Source organism: Pavona decussata, unplaced genomic scaffold (assembly GCF_977016875.1).
Source record: "Pavona decussata unplaced genomic scaffold, jaPavDecu1.1 SCAFFOLD_219, whole genome shotgun sequence".
Lineage (NCBI taxonomy): Eukaryota > Metazoa > Cnidaria > Anthozoa > Scleractinia > Agariciidae > Pavona > Pavona decussata.
The window spans coordinates 570,001-586,992 of NW_028145624.1; the positions used below are offsets into that span (position 1 = coordinate 570,001).

General features: G+C 38.4%; 1 protein-coding gene, 2 long non-coding RNA genes and 1 pseudogene across 3 annotated transcripts in view; 1 reads left to right on the forward strand and 3 right to left on the reverse strand.

Moving 5' to 3' along the window:
- LOC146459378 (uncharacterized) overlaps positions 1-1,019 on the reverse strand; it is an 8,163-nt gene extending 7,144 nt beyond the window's left edge. The window contains exon 1 of the long non-coding RNA XR_014857955.1: positions 1-1,019. This exon is cut by the window's left edge and continues 1,017 nt beyond it. This is a non-coding gene — a long non-coding RNA (uncharacterized LOC146459378).
- Positions 1-11,101, reverse strand: part of LOC146459377 (uncharacterized) — a 24,971-nt gene extending 13,870 nt beyond the window's left edge. Inside the window, exon 1 of the long non-coding RNA XR_014857954.1 lies at positions 10,809-11,101. This is a non-coding gene — a long non-coding RNA (uncharacterized LOC146459377). The remainder of the gene's footprint in view (positions 1-10,808) is intronic.
- Positions 2,342-7,089, forward strand: LOC146459381 (uncharacterized; annotated as a pseudogene).
- On the reverse strand, positions 7,785-10,763 carry LOC146459382 (uncharacterized). The gene is made up of 4 exons (XM_085089514.1): positions 10,731-10,763; positions 9,499-9,852; positions 8,610-9,338; positions 7,785-8,473 (listed from the first exon to the last, which is right to left on the reverse strand). The coding sequence occupies exons 1-4, from the start codon at positions 10,761-10,763 to the stop codon at positions 7,952-7,954; spliced, it is 1,638 nt and encodes a 545-aa protein (XP_084945640.1). The 3' UTR covers positions 7,785-7,951.
- Positions 11,102-16,992: the final 5,891 nt, after the last annotated feature.

Consider the following 16,992-nt stretch of genomic DNA (forward strand, 5'->3'; position numbering starts at 1 on the left):
GCATGAAAAAAATGAAAGCAAACATTATTTTCAACGAGGCTAGGGTTAAGCTGAAGTTTTAACTCATTCAACCTCATAACTTAATCTTTACCACTGAAGAGTTCACATGTCTTCGTTTCGAATCTGGCGAAGTGCAATCTCGTTCTTAGAGGCTGCGTTCCTTTTGGTCAGCACCAAGGAAGCACCGCTGGCCTAAAACGCGCGCGGGCTCTGGGGACAAGATTGGGTGTCTTGTAGAGATCGTGGTTGTCTCGGCAAGATTTTGGTTTTCTCGTCGAGATCGCATTTGTCTCGGCGAGATCTCGCCTGTCTCAGTGCCCCTAAAAATCTCGCCGCGAATCTCGCCGAGATGGAAGACGCAACTGCAATCTCGGGGAGATGTCGCTGAAGTTTTTCGCCCTCTAAAAATCTTGCCGTGAATTACTGAAATCTCGCCGAGATCTCGGCGAGATTAACGCAATCTCGGCGAGATCTCGCTGAAAGGTTTGCCCTTTAAAAGTCACGCCGAGAATTACTGAAATCTCGCCGAGATCTCGGTCAACTCGGCGAGATCTCGCTGAAATTTTTATATAACCATACTTGACATTAGTATTCTAGCCTGTAGCTACACATAATCAGCAGAACAAATGACAGAGGACTAAAAAACTGTTGGATATCTAGCTCAATATCCTGCATTGTGTTGCCAGTGTCAGAAGAAACATATAAAAATATGCTGATAATTAATCCTGAATTCAAGATTTTGGACTGCTAAAATCTTGAATTCAGGATTTTGGCCGTCCATCCAAAATGTTGAATTCAGGATTTTGGCCGTCCATCCAAAATATTGAATTCAGGAGGATTTTGGACTGCTAAAATCTTTAATTCAGGATTTTGGCCGTCCATCCAAAAATATCTTGAATTCAGGATTTTGGCCGTCCATCCAAAATAATGAATTCAGGAGGATTTTGGACTGCTAAAATCTGGAATTCAGGATTTTGGCCGTCCATCCAAAATCTTGGATTCAGGATTTTGGCCCTCCATCCAAAATCTTGGATTCAGGATTTTGGCCCTCCATCCAAAATCTTGAATTCAGGATTTTGGCCCTCCATCCAAAATCTTGGATTCAGGATTTTGGCCCTCCATCCAAAATCTTGGATTCAGGATTTTGGCCCTCCATCCAAAATCTTAAATTCAGGAGGATTTTGGACTGCTAACATCTTGAGTTCAGGATTTTGGCCGTCCATCCAAAATAATGAATTCAGGAGGATTTTGGACTGCTAAAATCTTGAATTCAGGATTTTGGCCGTCCATCCAGAAATATCTTGAATTCAGGATTTTGGCCGTCCATCCAAAATAATCAATTCAGGAGGATTTTGGACTGCTAAAATCTGGAATTCAGGATTTTGGCCGTCCATCCAAAATATTGAATTCAGGAGGATTTTGCCCGTCCATCCAAAAATATCTTGAATTCAGGATTTTGGCCGTCCATCCAAAAATATATTGAATTCAGGATTTTGGCCATCCATCCAAAATCTTGAATTCAGGATGATTTTGGACTGCTAAAATCTTGAATTCAGGATTTTGGCCGTCCATCCAAAATATTGAATTCAGGAATTTGACCATCCAAAATCTTGAATTCAGGATTTTGGCAGTCTATAACTCTAACTCTAAGTCATAACTCTACTGAAATAATTCTATTGCTATATATAGTCAACCTCTTTGCAGGTTTTTAATATTTCCTTTATTATTCACAGGTTTTTCAGAGGGTTTTTGCAGATCTTTGTTATAAATTTCCTCCTTATTTTGTTCACAGGTTTTTTCATATGGTTTTTCAGAGGTGTTTTTGATAGAATTCCCTCAAAATTTGTTCACAGGGTTTTTCACAGGGTTTTTCACAGGCTTATTTAAATCACAGGTTTTTTCACAGGGTCCTAAATTTTGAAATTTTGCTCAAAATTTAGGCTGTGCAAAATTCACAGGTTTTTTCATAGGTTACTCTCTTGCCACAGGTTAATTCACAGGTTCTTCACAGGAAATTCACAGGTTTTTATCCAATAGTGGGATACCTTCTGATTGATGATGTGAGCAACTAGTACTCAGAACTTACACTCGAATAACACTCATGGAGTGAACTATTAACTATTACAATAATTTTATCAGGCATTGCGGCTCATTTTGCAGGCTAAAATAGAGAATACAGCGGGCGGAATTTAGCCCGCTGCTCTGAGCCAATGAAAAACGAGAAAGTAAGACAACTAGCCAATCAGAAATGGAAACCATTCAAATGTTCGCGCCATTTTTTTGTTTATTCAACTGGAAATGCTGCCATCTCTAAAGAAATTGTTTTCATTTGGGAAGCAAAATGACTGAAAAAACAAACGAACAAGACCCTCAGTCATCTCAACTTGACGAAGACGAGTTACAGAAACTCGAAGAAGAATCCATACCCCAAAACACGAGAAATCAAACTTTGTGGGGTGTGAAAAAGTTCAGTGACTGGTGTGACAAGAGACGAATCGATTGTGACCTGCATTCTGTAAGCCCAACAGAATTGAGCAGCATTCTTCTGAGATTTTATGCAGAGGTTAAAACAAACCAGGAAAAGGATCTCACACCAAGTGCCTTGACCGGTATAAGAGCTGCAATACACCACAAAATTACCAGCCAGCCCATTTCAAGACCCATCAACATCCTGAGAGATGGCAAGTTTTTGCAAGCAAACAAAATGTTTGAAGCTGTTTGTAAATCCTACTACATATGAGGAAACCCCAAGCCCAAGCAAAAAAGTACAATTGAAGCTGGGGATATGGAAAAACTCCAAGTCCTATTTCTCGACTGACTGTCCGGACAAGGAGTGACAAAAATCTGCGAGTCAGCGAGCCATGCGAGCCAAGGTGTGAGCCATGCGAGCCGTGCGAGCCATGCAAGCCGTGCGAGCCGTGCAAGCCATGCCAGTCACGCGAGTCATGCGAGCCACAGTATAAATGTTAAGAATTTTTATTTGTTGTATTTACATTCACATAAGAACAAGAACAAGAGCATCGGAACAAGATGAATAACATCGCAATATTTAATTCTTACAGTGGGACAACGCAAACCATGATAATTTTTGTTACAGTCAACCCAGGTCACGCGTGAACGATATTTTTGAAATTTGAACGGAGTTTTGAAATTTACATGTCAGTTTTGAAAGTCGCCAACGAGATTTCAGAGTTCCCGTATAAATTTCCCTAGCTTATTGACGGTATAAAGCTATGAATTTTTCTTTACACTGCAAAATTGAATATTTCAAGAATAACAATTGTTTCCCAAGTATTTTGAATCTTTTTTTTTTTTTCAGTTAATGCATCTTTTTCGGAACGATTTCCAGAGAAAGGTCCAACATTCCATTCACACGTCGGACATTACAAAGAGAAATTCGAATGTTCATTTCATTCTTGGAAATACTGTTCACGCGTGACCTGGGTTGACTGTAATTGACACGTCAGGGTTGATTGTCAGTGTCATTCCAAACTTGTAAGGTATGATAAATGAGTACGCAAAGATGAGCGAAGTCAATATTGTCGCACTAAATTCAATTTGAAAAGAAGCAGCGTAACAGAAGCATTTGCCATCAGCTGGTGGGTCGAATGCTATCTCGAAACCAGCCTCTGCCACTCTAGTGGCGAGTTTTGAAGAAAGACTTGTCTAAGGGAAAGGACAACCACATGCAGCAGTCAGCCAACCGACAGAGTGCTGATAACTCTGATTCTCGACTAAAGACCAAACCTGTTAAAATGGCGCGATTTTCTCACCATTCTTGACGCCAACACACGGAGATCGAAGTGCTGTTCTTTTGTTTTTGTTTTTTTTCTTGAATGAAGTTCCACGTGGATATCAATGAATGACATGTATTAATAGATACCTATTCGAGTAGCGGTGCAGCCGTATGTTTTTCTCGGATTTTTTTTCTGAAGTCTTGAACCTTAATAAATTTTTGCGTTTTTTTATTTTTTTGCGCATCTTGGGCGATTTTGAATAGGCAAAATTCTCTCCAAAATTATAACAAAAACCAAAAAAAAAAAAAAAAAAAATTCGTCCAAAATTTTCTCACGCGAATGTAAATAACTGTGGCTCGCATGACTCGCATGACTCGCGTGACTCGCATGGCTCGCACGGTGGCTCGCAGATTTCACAGACCCCGGACAAGCTTCAAGAATTTGCTTGGTTTAATCTTTGCTATTATTTGGGCAGGAGAGGAAGGGAGGGCTGGCAAGAACTTACACAGGGCTCGAAATAACGGCCGGTCAACGGACAATGTCCGGACTGATTTGTGAGTTGACCGGTCAACCTTTCGTCTTGCCGGTCATGTTGACCGGTCACATTTGATCGTGTTGAAAATGAAATAAATTAAAATTTCTATGCTGCTCAGTTGTTTCAGTTGTAGCAAGTTGCTGTGTATTGTCATTTGCGGAACTTTGATCTGAAATCCTGGGTGAAATGCAACAAGAACTGTTGTTTACAATCCGGGCATTGAAAACAGACATTGGGGTTCACGCACTTCCGGTCACAAAGTTAAAAATAATTTATTTTCTAATTCACTTTTATTAGTTAATTTTCAAGTTTTGCATTTCTCCCTGCATATAAAGTAATTCCTCAGCCCAGAATAAATATAATCAAAGTACAAAAGCAAAGGAACTATACTTTATAAAACCAATAGTTATTCCAATCTTCGCAAGTTTATCTGTGTGTTTATCTTTGGCGTGCGTAATATAAACATAAAAGGTTCATATACAATGATAAACATCCGTGAACCTGAATCAATGTACAAACATTTTAACGTTTGCCAGATATTATTGGCCAATAGAGATAACACAAAATAAAAAACATTCAAGCAAAAACTGGTTATGATTGTCATGGAACGTGTTACAGAAAAATATATATATATATCTACAGATTTGCGAGTGACCGTGTAGCATGAAAATTTTGCGGGAGTTTTATTTTGCGGATTGGCGATATTTTGTAGTTTGCGGGAACAAGTTTTTGCGCCTTGAGATGACTGAAATTTCTGGTGGGAACTAAATTTTGCGATTCATTGTTTAAGAAGCAGAAAAAACCGCAATCATTGAGAATGGATGTAAAAGATCTGGCATCGGAAACGCCCTAGCAAATGGTGTTCCTTCAGATGACTCCATTCATGCCAATCTAATGTACTGAATTACTGTACACTTAACATTTTCTGTTCTTTACACATTGTTTTGTTTGCAAAACAGACTACCGTATGTGTCTAAGCTCTGGTTGCCTTTTACAATGGAAAATCATGTCCGTGTTCTTGTTTGAATCCAATTTATAACGCCCAGTGGCACAAGTCTATTACAAGCAAAGTTTTCAATTTGACTGAAGGGAGTTATTTTTGGCAGGGTTTTATTTTGCGGGTATTTTTTTCTGCGGGAACTAATTTTTGCGGATCGCGGTCAATCCGCAAAATCCGCAAAAATAAGAACCCGCAAAATTTTCATGCTACACGGTAAATAAAAGCCGGATGTACGTACAGTATGTCGCGTCACGGGAACCCGCGCAGCAGGCATGTGATCATATGTTGATAATCGCCAACTTGTTTGGTTTTATCCTGTGCATTGTAATGTTCCCGAGTGATTGTGTGAAGTAATGCCCTCGAATATCTAAAAGTACTTTACTGTTAGTGTACTTCAACAGCTCAACAACACAATGTATGGAAAGAGCTTCTCGGTTGTGTGCCACACACAAAAGCTTGAGATGTTTGTGTTGCTTAAAGGGAGATATTTTATAACTTTCCTGAGAAATTTCTTGGCAGTTGTCAATAAATAACATTTCCAGACTTTCAAATTTTACCATATTTCTTGAACACTAGATGTGTCTTCCGGTTCCGGCACACCTAAGTTAAAATGCCTGGTTACTAAGCTTTTCTTGATGAATCTCTTGTAATGAGGAGTGTAAACATGGATTACTGGCGGAGTTTTAGGATCAAGATCTCTCACCGTGATACGTACACCAGAAATCATTATATTTGGAGGCATTTACTGTGCATTTATTTATTTACAAATTTAATGTATACGATAACGATATTTAACGTGTTGCGGGTTAGTCTTACAGACAGTGTACAGTACGTATTAATACACAAACACTGTAAGCTTATTTTCATTTTGCTGCTGTAGTAATTTACTTTTGTTGTTGACAATGAGTGCTTTAAAGTGCTCTAACTTTTTTGGAAATATATAACGCCAGTTTTGGTTCATGGGCCCCTGTTTTAAGAGTTATTTATTTTATATAATTTGACCGGCCAGAAACGGTACGTGACCAAGCTAAAATGAATTGGGCCGGTCATCGTGTCCGGAGACTCTCCGGAAATTATTTCGAGCCCTGTTACAAAGAACTCGCTTGAATAATTATTCATTCATAATTTATTATTAATTATTCAAGAAAGACAATCAAGATAAAGATATAAAAATAAAGCACACAGAGCAGTCCAAGAACTACCAAGGTGGCTCTCAACAGAAGGATCAAGATTATGCTGACGTGATCGTGAGAATGTACAGAATCCCTGGCTCGCCAATGGATACCCCCCGCAATGGATCCCATAAACTCACTGACATTAATGCTCAGTAAACTTCATTTGGAGTGTGAGGCTCTTTTTCAGACTCCAATGACAAAGTTTGGCAAGTCGGGAACCTTTTGGTACAAGAACGAACCCCTGGGAAAGAATACAATCGCCCAACTGATGCCCAAGATATCTATACGCATATTGTGTGCGAGCTTCTACAATAACCAGTCTCGCTGGAGTTTAATGCCAAGCAAATTTGCGCCATTACAAAGCACAAGAATGAACAAAGCTTGATGCCCTATATCAAGGATAGCTCAAGCTTCTAGAAATGAACTTGATCTAACATCCTCAGCCGTTCGTTAGCTGCAAATGAAGCCGTTGGTGCTACTGATAACGATCAAAATAATGCTTGCAGTAGCTTCATGGCCGACCGCGAACTCCGCGAAGTAAACGCAAGTTTTTCTTCGACGAGCGAAGCCCGCTCAGTCCAGGCAGTTATGCCAAACTGTCAGTTTAGCAATTGTACAATAAATTTCAACACATATAAGTGACTATATATTCTGTAATTTTCCTTTTGAAAACTAACTTAGGAACAAAGGCTGCTTTGACAAACTTCACTTTCAGTTGCAGTGATCTACCAAGTTTTAAGCTTATTGTACATGATGAAAGTTAGTTAAACAAAAAATAAACGCCGACGCGACATTACTGTACTCTTTGATTCCTTTCGTAAATGCCCTTTGAAATTATTATAATATTAATAGAGTTGATGTTCTTGGGCATAAACATATTTTTGGCCCTTCTCAGAACTCATTTTAGCGAGTCGGGCCAAAAACATATTTACGCCTAAGAACATAGACTCTATTGTTATATTGAAAAGATTTTTCATCTGACCATTTCTAGGTGGAACGATCTGACTTTAATGTAGAACGATCTGACCTTTTTTATTGGAATAATCTGACTTTACTGTGGAACGACGATCTGACCATGAAATGATCTGACCATGGAACGATCTGACCGTAATTAACCGGCCGGCCGCGTGGGTGCAATGAATTACGGTCGTTTCGTTCCAAGTCGTTTCGTTCCAATTCGCAGTTGTTTCGTTCCATAAAAAAAGTCGTTTCGTTCCACGCAATAGTCAATTCGTTCCACAAAACACTAATAGTTTTACAAAGTGTTAAAGTGAGTATTCGAAATTAAGAAGTTAACTTAACTTGACTTAAAGAATTAAATGTAGAAGTTTGTGGAAGCGGAGCCTCGGAGGATATATTGGTACCTAGTCTCGCGCAGTTATAAGGATAGCGCGCGTGACCGTTGTTGAGTAAAATAAATGGCATTGTTGTTGGATATGGCTTTCATGTCATTTGGTGGCTCCTAAAGGAGCCGTTTGGTTGTGTTTGTTCAGTTTATTAATCTTCACTTCTCTCTCGGTCCGTTGAGGTGGGAGCAGGATTTCAGTAAACGCTTCGCTGAAATGTCGTTGGCTTCGTACTGATCCCAGTAAGTGAAGATTTTGGCCTGGAGATCACGGTACTTGCGACACTGGATTCGCTTCAGTTTCTTCTCAGAGACAAGACGGATCTGGATTGCTGTCAGTCTGGCTTTTCTGTGGAGCAGCTTAATCAGCAGGTATAGGGGGAGCTGTCCACGTCCAGAGGCTCTGCGGTTAAGGCCATGGTGCCATCCCTCGATGTCGTTGTTGGTTCTTACTGCTTTCTTAAAGGCGGTCCAGTCTGCTGGGCTCCAGGTGCCGTCAATCCAGGTGCTGGATACGTAGGTGGTAAATTCCTCGAGTGATTCGGATGCTCGTCGCTGTAATCTCTGGAACATTGGTTTGATTTCTTCTTCGGGTAGAAAGGGCAACGCCATCACTTCACGGATGAAGGAGTGGGTCTGCTCGTCGTTTCGATAAGACGCCTGGAGGGCGAGTTCCTGAACCTAGGAGGATAAAAATACAGAAAGGCATAAGTACACATTTAAAATTTCTTGAATTTTTTGTTTTACGCTTTCTTAAAATCTCACTACAAAATTTCCTAAACCTTGAAGGGCTTGAAGGGTTATTTTGAAATCTCACCTTTCTCCATACAGCTTGCGTCCAGTGGAAAGTACACCCGTGAAGCTTTGCGTGTGGGATGACGCTCCTAAGGGCTGACCAGGTTGCCTTCTCGAAATCTAGTGTTATTCTCTGCACTGCTGGTGCAGTTGGAAGGACCTCGAGGAGCTTCTTGAAGACTTTTCTGTAATCCTTTTTCCTACGTCCGGACATCAGTATAAAGATGACAGGCACCAGCTTGGCGTGGTCGTCCTTTCTTACAAAGGCATTGATTGTAAGAAGCTGTTTGAAGGGATGCCGGCACAGCTTGAAGGTTCCGTCGACGTACCAATACTTCGCCTTCCCGAGGAATTCTAGTTGCTGGTCAGTGGCAAACATTAAATGTCTGTTTCCCTGGTTGCTGATGTCACCGCGTAGAAAGCCGTCAGGGATGTGGCTTTCATCTAGAACGAAATCCAGGTCCGTTGGATCTGTCGGGCGGAGTTGCTGACGGCGTCTGTTTGCGGCCCTTGCAATGTACTCAGGCCTTGGCAAGCTAGGACAGGGGACGTCTTCCATTTCCTCTAACAGTACTTCTTCTACAATGGCGGACGCAGGTCTGAAGATATCGGCAACTGCTTTTGCCTTTACCTTCGACGTTATGGTAGCGGCCAGTGCTGCTCCGACGTTGGCTGGATGGTTGTGGCTGTTGTTTCTTATCTCGAAGACACCGTCAGAGCGTTCAATCACAGCTGCTTTACATGGGTTGACCTAGTAAGGAAAACAAAGAAGTAAATAAGTCTGTGATAAAATGTTTAAAGAGAACGATTGCTCAATTTGATCAAATTTTTTTACTTGTTTTTGTAGCGATATTTACCTTTGGTCTTACAGTGCACACCCAGTCAGTGGCATTAACTCAACGACGTTTTACCCCGTAACTATAACCGCTGCTGTCGATTAATTTTGGTTTCCCCTTCTTTGACGAGTCCTCGATTATCTGGAATGTGATCAAGGCCGGTGAGACATTCTCGGCAGTTGGTGGGTCGTCGATGGATGACTCGTCTAGGGCAGGATCTTCGATGGGGATGGGATCGTACACAGTAGACTGGTCCGGATCATCAGGTAGGGTAGACAGGTTGTCCGATGCAGACGTACAATCAAAGAGGACAGGTGTACTCTCAGCCAGAGGGACGTCACAGGTTGAGCACTGCCATTCAATCGAACCACCGTTGTTAACGGCTTCACGGTACTCGGCTTGAGTTATTCCTGTTCCGCAAGTACGGTGCTGCCAACGCAATCAGCCATCACACTGAAGCCCTTGTTGACGGGGCCACATGGGAAGCTGACAAGATAAACACTTCGAAGACATAATGATACGATGATCGCGATTCAAAAGTTGTTGTTCGGGTAGCTGATAGCTGATATGAAGACCCCGCAACAAAGTCCTCCTTTTATACTCAACCCACGGATCCAAATTTTCACTTTAGTATAAACACGCGATTAGATTGGTCGAAACGTTGATTGATATGTAAATAGGATGTTTGTTAATTGGAGTAGTCCCTCCTACTTAACATAAATTCACACATTGCGCGTAGTTTAAGCGTCCCTAGAATTAACATAAGTTCACACATTGCGCGTGGTTTTAAGCGTCACCTAGAATTAACATAAGTTCACACATTGTGTGTGGTTGAAATAAAGTTTAACGACGTTTATAAAAGCAGAATGTTCTATTTCTTCTTTTGTCAGACGTATTAAAGATCTTACGTTTGTCTATTAAAGATTGTTTGTGACCGTCAAGTTGTGCACCTAACTAACTTTTATTTTGTGCGCGCGTGGCCGGTAATGTTCAGTCCATTACGTTTATCATACGTGTTTCTCTATCAACTGATTGCGCGCGCAAGAAGATTAGGGAGACGGATATGTTTCAGACAAATTTCTCGATCTGCTGCCGTTGCGCGACTTGAGGTAAGCTGTATGTAATTTGTTTAAGACTATTTTTGCTGGAACGAATTGACTAATGCGTGGAACGAAACGACTTTTTTATGGAACGACGTGATTATTCCGTGGAACGAAACGACTTTTTTATGGAACGAAGTGCCTTGGAACGAAACGACCATGGAACGAAACGACCGGATACCGGTGCAATTAGTACTTTGAGTTTGCCTCAAAATAGTTCTTGTTTCTTGTTGACTTCATGACAAAAATTAGTTAATATCTAAGTTTTCAACGCTTTAAACTTACCCACGGCCATTTACGGACATGTCGTCGAGGCAGGAGCTACAAAATCTGTGATCGCATCCAGATAACTTACACGACGTCGACGTCGGTAAAATCATGGCGTCTCGAACCAAAAACTTACAGTTCGGACACCTTAAATGAGGATCTTGAGTCATTTCGTTTACATCGAAAGCGTGCAGCTGATATCCTACCATTTTTACCTTGCTAAATCAGTAAGTTTCAAGAAACCTTAAAAAAAAAACACCGAAATGTAAAACCAGCCACGGAAAACTATGAACCGTCGGCCGTTGAATCAACTGTTTTTGCGCGCTGAATGGCGGGTACTATACGTGACGTCATATCATGCTGTCCTGTCAGTGCAGGCTAGCCGTTCAAGAGAAAAGATAACATCGGCCTAAGGGAGGTGACGTCATCGGGTTATTCTTCGGAGCAGCCACGAACCGAGATCCGATTATACCGGAAATTGACCTGCATTCACTCTCTTTCAGTTGTAATGGCGGACGACGTCGGGGAAATAAAGACTTCAAACGTTTGTTAGGATTCGTTATGGTAGAATACAGAGTTCTTTCTACTTTCGTTTCTCGGCGTCTGAACACTGACCTCAAGGATTTCCAGGTTTACGTTCGATTTGTGGAAGAAACGTGGAACTATGAAAACAGTCAAGATTTGCTCAGGTAACATCGGCCTACGGGAGGCTAACATCGACCTAAAGGAGGTTAACATCGACCTAAGGGAGGTACGTTTTATAGCACCACGTTTGTATCGTATGTGTTATACTGGCACAATCGTACACATGGAAAGCTTATTTGCAAGCATTCAAACTTACAATCTTGCAGGAGCTTTTCTAATCATTGACCTGAGTGTCATTTCATTTATTGCCAACTCATAACATCCACCTACAGGAGGTTAACATCTACCCAAGGGAGGTACAGTGGCTTACAGTGTACATTTTATAACTTATGTATTATAAAAGTCAATTCATAGGCATAGAAGCTTACTCTGTAGCAGGGAAACTTGGGATCATAAGGAGCTTTTCTATCATTGACTTGAATTTCATAATTTTCACTTTTACCAACTCATACCATTGCCCTATAGGAGGTAAACATCTACCTAAAGGAGGTTATGGTATTATAATAAGGAAGGATGGACTTGAAGAAAGCTTACGAATCTTAAGGGGCTTTTGCATTTCGTGTACATGCCATTTTAGAATAAATTTATTTATAAATAATTAAATAATAATAATAATAATAATAATAATTATTATTATTATCATTATTTGAAAAGCCTTTTAATCTCACTAGAATGAGATAAGTGAGAGTTTTCTCATTTTTTTATTTACACTCATAACATGGAATACAGTGAAAGGCAATTGTTCTCTTGTTGTTGTTGTAATTTTTTTTCTTGGTTGACCCCATCAACCTGTAATTTCCACATTAAATTTTGCTAGAAGTGACTGTTTATGACTGTAGAAATGATAGATCATTTTTAAAAAATATAACCCTTAATATGTCAGAATTTATTTTAATTTAATTTGTGATCTGACTTACAAGAGGTTTGACTGTTTGACTGCTTCACTTTTCATTTGCCATTAACCAAACAATACAACATAAATACATTAAAGATGATACACAATATTCCTACTAAACTATTTACAAGATGAAATGTGTTAAAGGCTAGGAAGCCTATATAGAAGCCTGGGGCTTATTAACTATAGGCGTCCTGGAACTATAGGATAAACCATAGAAGTTAATGGTACTGAATGAAAATTCCAATTAATTTTTTTTAAAAGAAGAAAAAAAAAAAGAAAAAAAAAAGAAAGAAAAAGGTGTGTAGCTCAACAAAGAGTCAATTTAACTTAGAAAGAAGGAATTTTCTAAGTCTTTTGCCAAACTGATACTTTCACTGTTTTGAATTTCACGACTAAGCGAGTTGAAAAGCGTAGGACCTTGAAACCGAATTGAGAATTTTCGAAGATTAGTTCGACAATAAGGTATATAGAAAAGGTTGGAATTTCTTGTATTATAAGAATGTATCTGGCTTGCAAGAGTAAACATATTGCGAAAATAATTTGGAAGTAAGCTTCTTTAAAAAAGATACATAAATTTACCTATTTGGTACAAATAAATGTCAGAGAATTTTAAAATCTCCTGTTCTTTAAAAAGAACACCAGTATGAGCATCAAAAGAAACTTTAGATATTATTCTGATTATCGTCTTTTGCAGAACAATAATCCAATTTAAATTAGACTGATATGTCGATCCCCACACAGAAACACAATAACTTAAGTACGGGTAAACTAGACTATAGTACAAGGAGCGTAAGGAGGTTTTGGGAAGGCAAAAACTAGACTTATAAAATAATAATACCTATTGATTTTGATATTTTTCTAGAAACACTAAGAATGTGAGGCTTCCATGACAAATGCTCATCGAGGATAACACCTAAAAATACTGTCTCTTTCACACGTTCAATTGCATTGTTGTCAATTTGAATAGATATATCAAGTGTTTTCCTCCTTTGGGGTGGTCTAAAAACCATAAAATTTGATTTTTTTAAAGTTAATGGACAGCTTGTTTGCTCGACACCATTGAGTTAATTTAAGCATTTCAGAATTCAAGATTCCAGGAAGCAAGTTAAAATCTTTGTGGGAGAAAAATATGTTTGTATCATCTGCAAAAAGAATATAATTCACGACCTTTGACACGTTACACAGATCATTTATATAGAGTAGAAAGAGTAGGGGACCTAGTATAGAACCCTGAGGCACCCCGCACTTAATTTCGCAAGACTCCGAACTGACACCATTAAATTCCACATATTGTTGTCTATTGCTTAGATAGCTTTCAAACCCTCTAAGTGAAGTGCCACGAACACCATAATGCTCTAATTTTGAAATCAAAATGTTATGATCAACGGTGTCAAAGGCCTTGGACGAGTCTATAATTGTCAATGGCGGAAGAGATTTTGTTAGATAAACAAGTAAGGGCATAAGTGCTAGCCGTGGAGTGATGCTTGCGAAAACCATACTGATTGTCAGAGAGAATGTTATGATTATTAAGAAACCTTAAAAGACGATATAGTACATTACTCTCTCATTGCTTACTACAGTACATTAACAATATTGGTTTTAGTTTATTTCTTTTCAGAATGCAATACTTAAACTGCACAGACCGCTGAAGAAACAGCTACTTCAAAGACACCTATGACTCATTAATTCCACAAAAGACATTGTGTACTCAATTCATACACATAGAAGCTTACTCTTCAGCAGGGAAACTTGGGATCATAAGGAGCTTTTTTATCATTGACTTGAATTTCATTTTATTTTTACCGAGTGATAACAATTCCACCTACGTATACAGGAGGTAAACATCTACCTCAAAGGGAGGTCATGATGTTTATAGCACCATGCAAGTATGTATTACAATAGGGAAGAATTGACTTGAAGAAAGCTTATGAATTTTAAGGGACTTTTGCACTTCATGCACAAGGCCCTCAAATTTGGAATGACAACCCTCTTGATTTAGGTAATTGCTTACTATCTCGAATTGTAGACAAAAACTTAGAGATTACTTCCAATCAAATTGTGAATTCATGTCCTTTTGAACTCTCGTATACACGGCTTAGCTTAATTTAATATTTTATTTGTTATTTATTTAATTTTTTTCATTTAAGTTATTATTATTATTATTATTATTATTATTATTATTATCACCACTATTATTAACATTAATATTTATCTATTTATTTATTTATTTATTTATTTATTTGTAAACTGTAAAGTAATTGCACCATTTTGACCAATCTCCTGTATGAATTGTGCCATATAAGCCCCCGGCTTCGGCATCTCAATATCGATTTACAGGTATTACTTATTACCATGCACTCTCTTGTACTATCATTATGAATAAAGAGCATTATATATTATATTGTCTCAGTTCAATAATTATTGTATTCAAACAGAAGAAAAAAAAAAGAGAAAAGTCCAAATTCTCCAATGCCAAAGGTACAGTGTAAATTCAGTTCAATTTGTCTAACCCAGCCAAATTCAATTCCCTTCTTCCCAGGCATGGTACATGGTCAAATGCCATGTGGGAGGGGGGGGGGGGGACAAGGCATTTATTTTTTGTTCAAATTTGACTTGTTCTCCAACTCATGACAAACTTCCATCTGTATTTAGAAGCATAGAGCTTACTTGATAACAAATGACACGTCATGAGCTTAAAACATGAAAATGAAAACATTTAGGGGTGGTCATTTGGATCTTTTGAAAAGCACACTCAAAGGTTCATGGCATGGCACAATTTCATTTTGACCTTTACTTGAGGTACAGATTTGTTGACTTATAAAATAATAGCTCTTTATGTCATATCTTTTTGACTCAATAGCCATAAAGGTTAGCAACCATAACTGTAATTGAATATGGATATTTGAAAGATACCTTTCAATATCAGGTGAAAGATTAAGTAGAAGAAAGACCCTCAGTTTTTTTTTTGGGGATTTCTTTTCACAACTGCTTAAGGACGGTGCCTACTAATAGCGAAGTATTTTTGCACGGTTTATCACTATGCGGGAAAAGCAGATCTTGGTAGCGGGTATTGAAAGCCAAATTTAAGGAAATTGGGGGTAACCACGCATTTTTTAGAGATAACCAAGCAACAATTATTCTAAAAAGCAGCAAAATACAAAGCAATGTATGGCGCTTTTTCCAAATTGAAGCTTTATTATCTCTGAAAAATGCATGATTTCCCCCCAATTTTCTTTTTGGATACCAAAATCACTTGCTAAGTTCTGCTTTCTCCACATAGTTTTAAAGTGCGCAAAATAGCCCTGTATAATAGTAGGCACCACCCATAGGAAACCCAAGTATCTCCAGATGCACAGAACATATGCGCAGTAACAATAGTAGGCACCGTCCTTAAGTTCTAGAAAGGACTAAGAATCTTTCTTCCAATTAAACATTACTTAAAAATGTTGGTCATTTTGTATCTTTGCACTCTAAGTGGTACATATATACCAATCTACACAATTTCCTGCCAGAGAGGAACAAAATTATGACCATTTGCATCTAATCCATCATTATATGGGAGATCCTCCGTCAATTAACCCTACAAACTTGAATATCAAATTTTACATAATTTTGCCACATGACGAGAGGTCAAGCTTGACAATAACAGTTCAACAACATCTGTTGTACACAATGTCTTTTGAGGAGTTGATGAGTCATAGGTGTCTTTGAAGTAGCAGTTTCTTCAGGGGTCTGCACAGTTTAAGTATTGCATTCTGAAAAGTAATAAAATAAAACCAATATTGTTAATGTACTGTAGTAAGCAGTCAAACAGTCAAACCTCTTGTAAGTGATCACAAATTAAATTAAAATAATTTTTTTTTTTTTAAAATGATCTATCATTTCAACAGTCATAAACAGTCACTTCTAGCAAAATTTAATGCGGAAATTACAGGTTGGTGGGGTCAACCAAGAAAAAACGACAACAACAACAAGAAAACAATTGCCTTTAATCATCATAACAGCTATTATGCTATTTTAATGCACCTGCATTTTTTCTATTTAAACCCATAACACCTCTCACAGCAAATCTTTATGGCTGTAAAATTGTTTCATTAGATGAATTTAAATGGCCCAGCAGTGTGTTGCCAAAAAATAATATTGATAATAATATATTATATTCCATGTTATGAGTGTAAATAAAAAAATGAGAAAACTCTCATTAATCTCATTCTAGTGAGATTAAAAGGCTTTTCAAAAAATAATAATAATAATTAATAATAGTAATAATAATAATTATTTATTAATAAATTTATTCTAAAACGGCATGTACACGAAATGCAAAAGCCCCTTAAGATTCGTAAGCTTTCTTCAAGTCCATCCTTCCTTTTTATAATACCATAACCTCCCTTAGGTAGGTGTTTACCTCCTATAGGCGGATGTTATGAGTTGGTAAAAATGAAAATATTTATGAAATTCAAGTCAATGATAGAAAAGCTCCTTATGATCCCAAGTTTCCCTGCTAGAGAGTAAGCTTCTATGCCTATGAATTGACTTTAAGGATACATAAGTTATAAAATATACACTGTAAGCCACTGTACCTCCCTTAGGTAGATGTTAACCTCCTGTAGGTGGATGTTATGAGTTGGTAATAAAATTAATGAAATCACACCCAGGTCA

Coding starts and splice junctions, on each gene's coding strand:
- LOC146459382 (XM_085089514.1), bottom strand. CDS start 10,763: ATGAAGTCAACAAGAAACAAGAACTATTTTGAG. Junction 9,853..10,730: donor GAAACAAGAACTATTTTGAG/GCAAACTCAAAG, acceptor TTGCGTTGGCAG/CACCGTACTTGCGGAACAGG. Junction 8,474..8,609: donor CGCAAGCTGTATGGAGAAAG/GTGAGATTTCAA, acceptor TTATCCTCCTAG/GTTCAGGAACTCGCCCTCCA.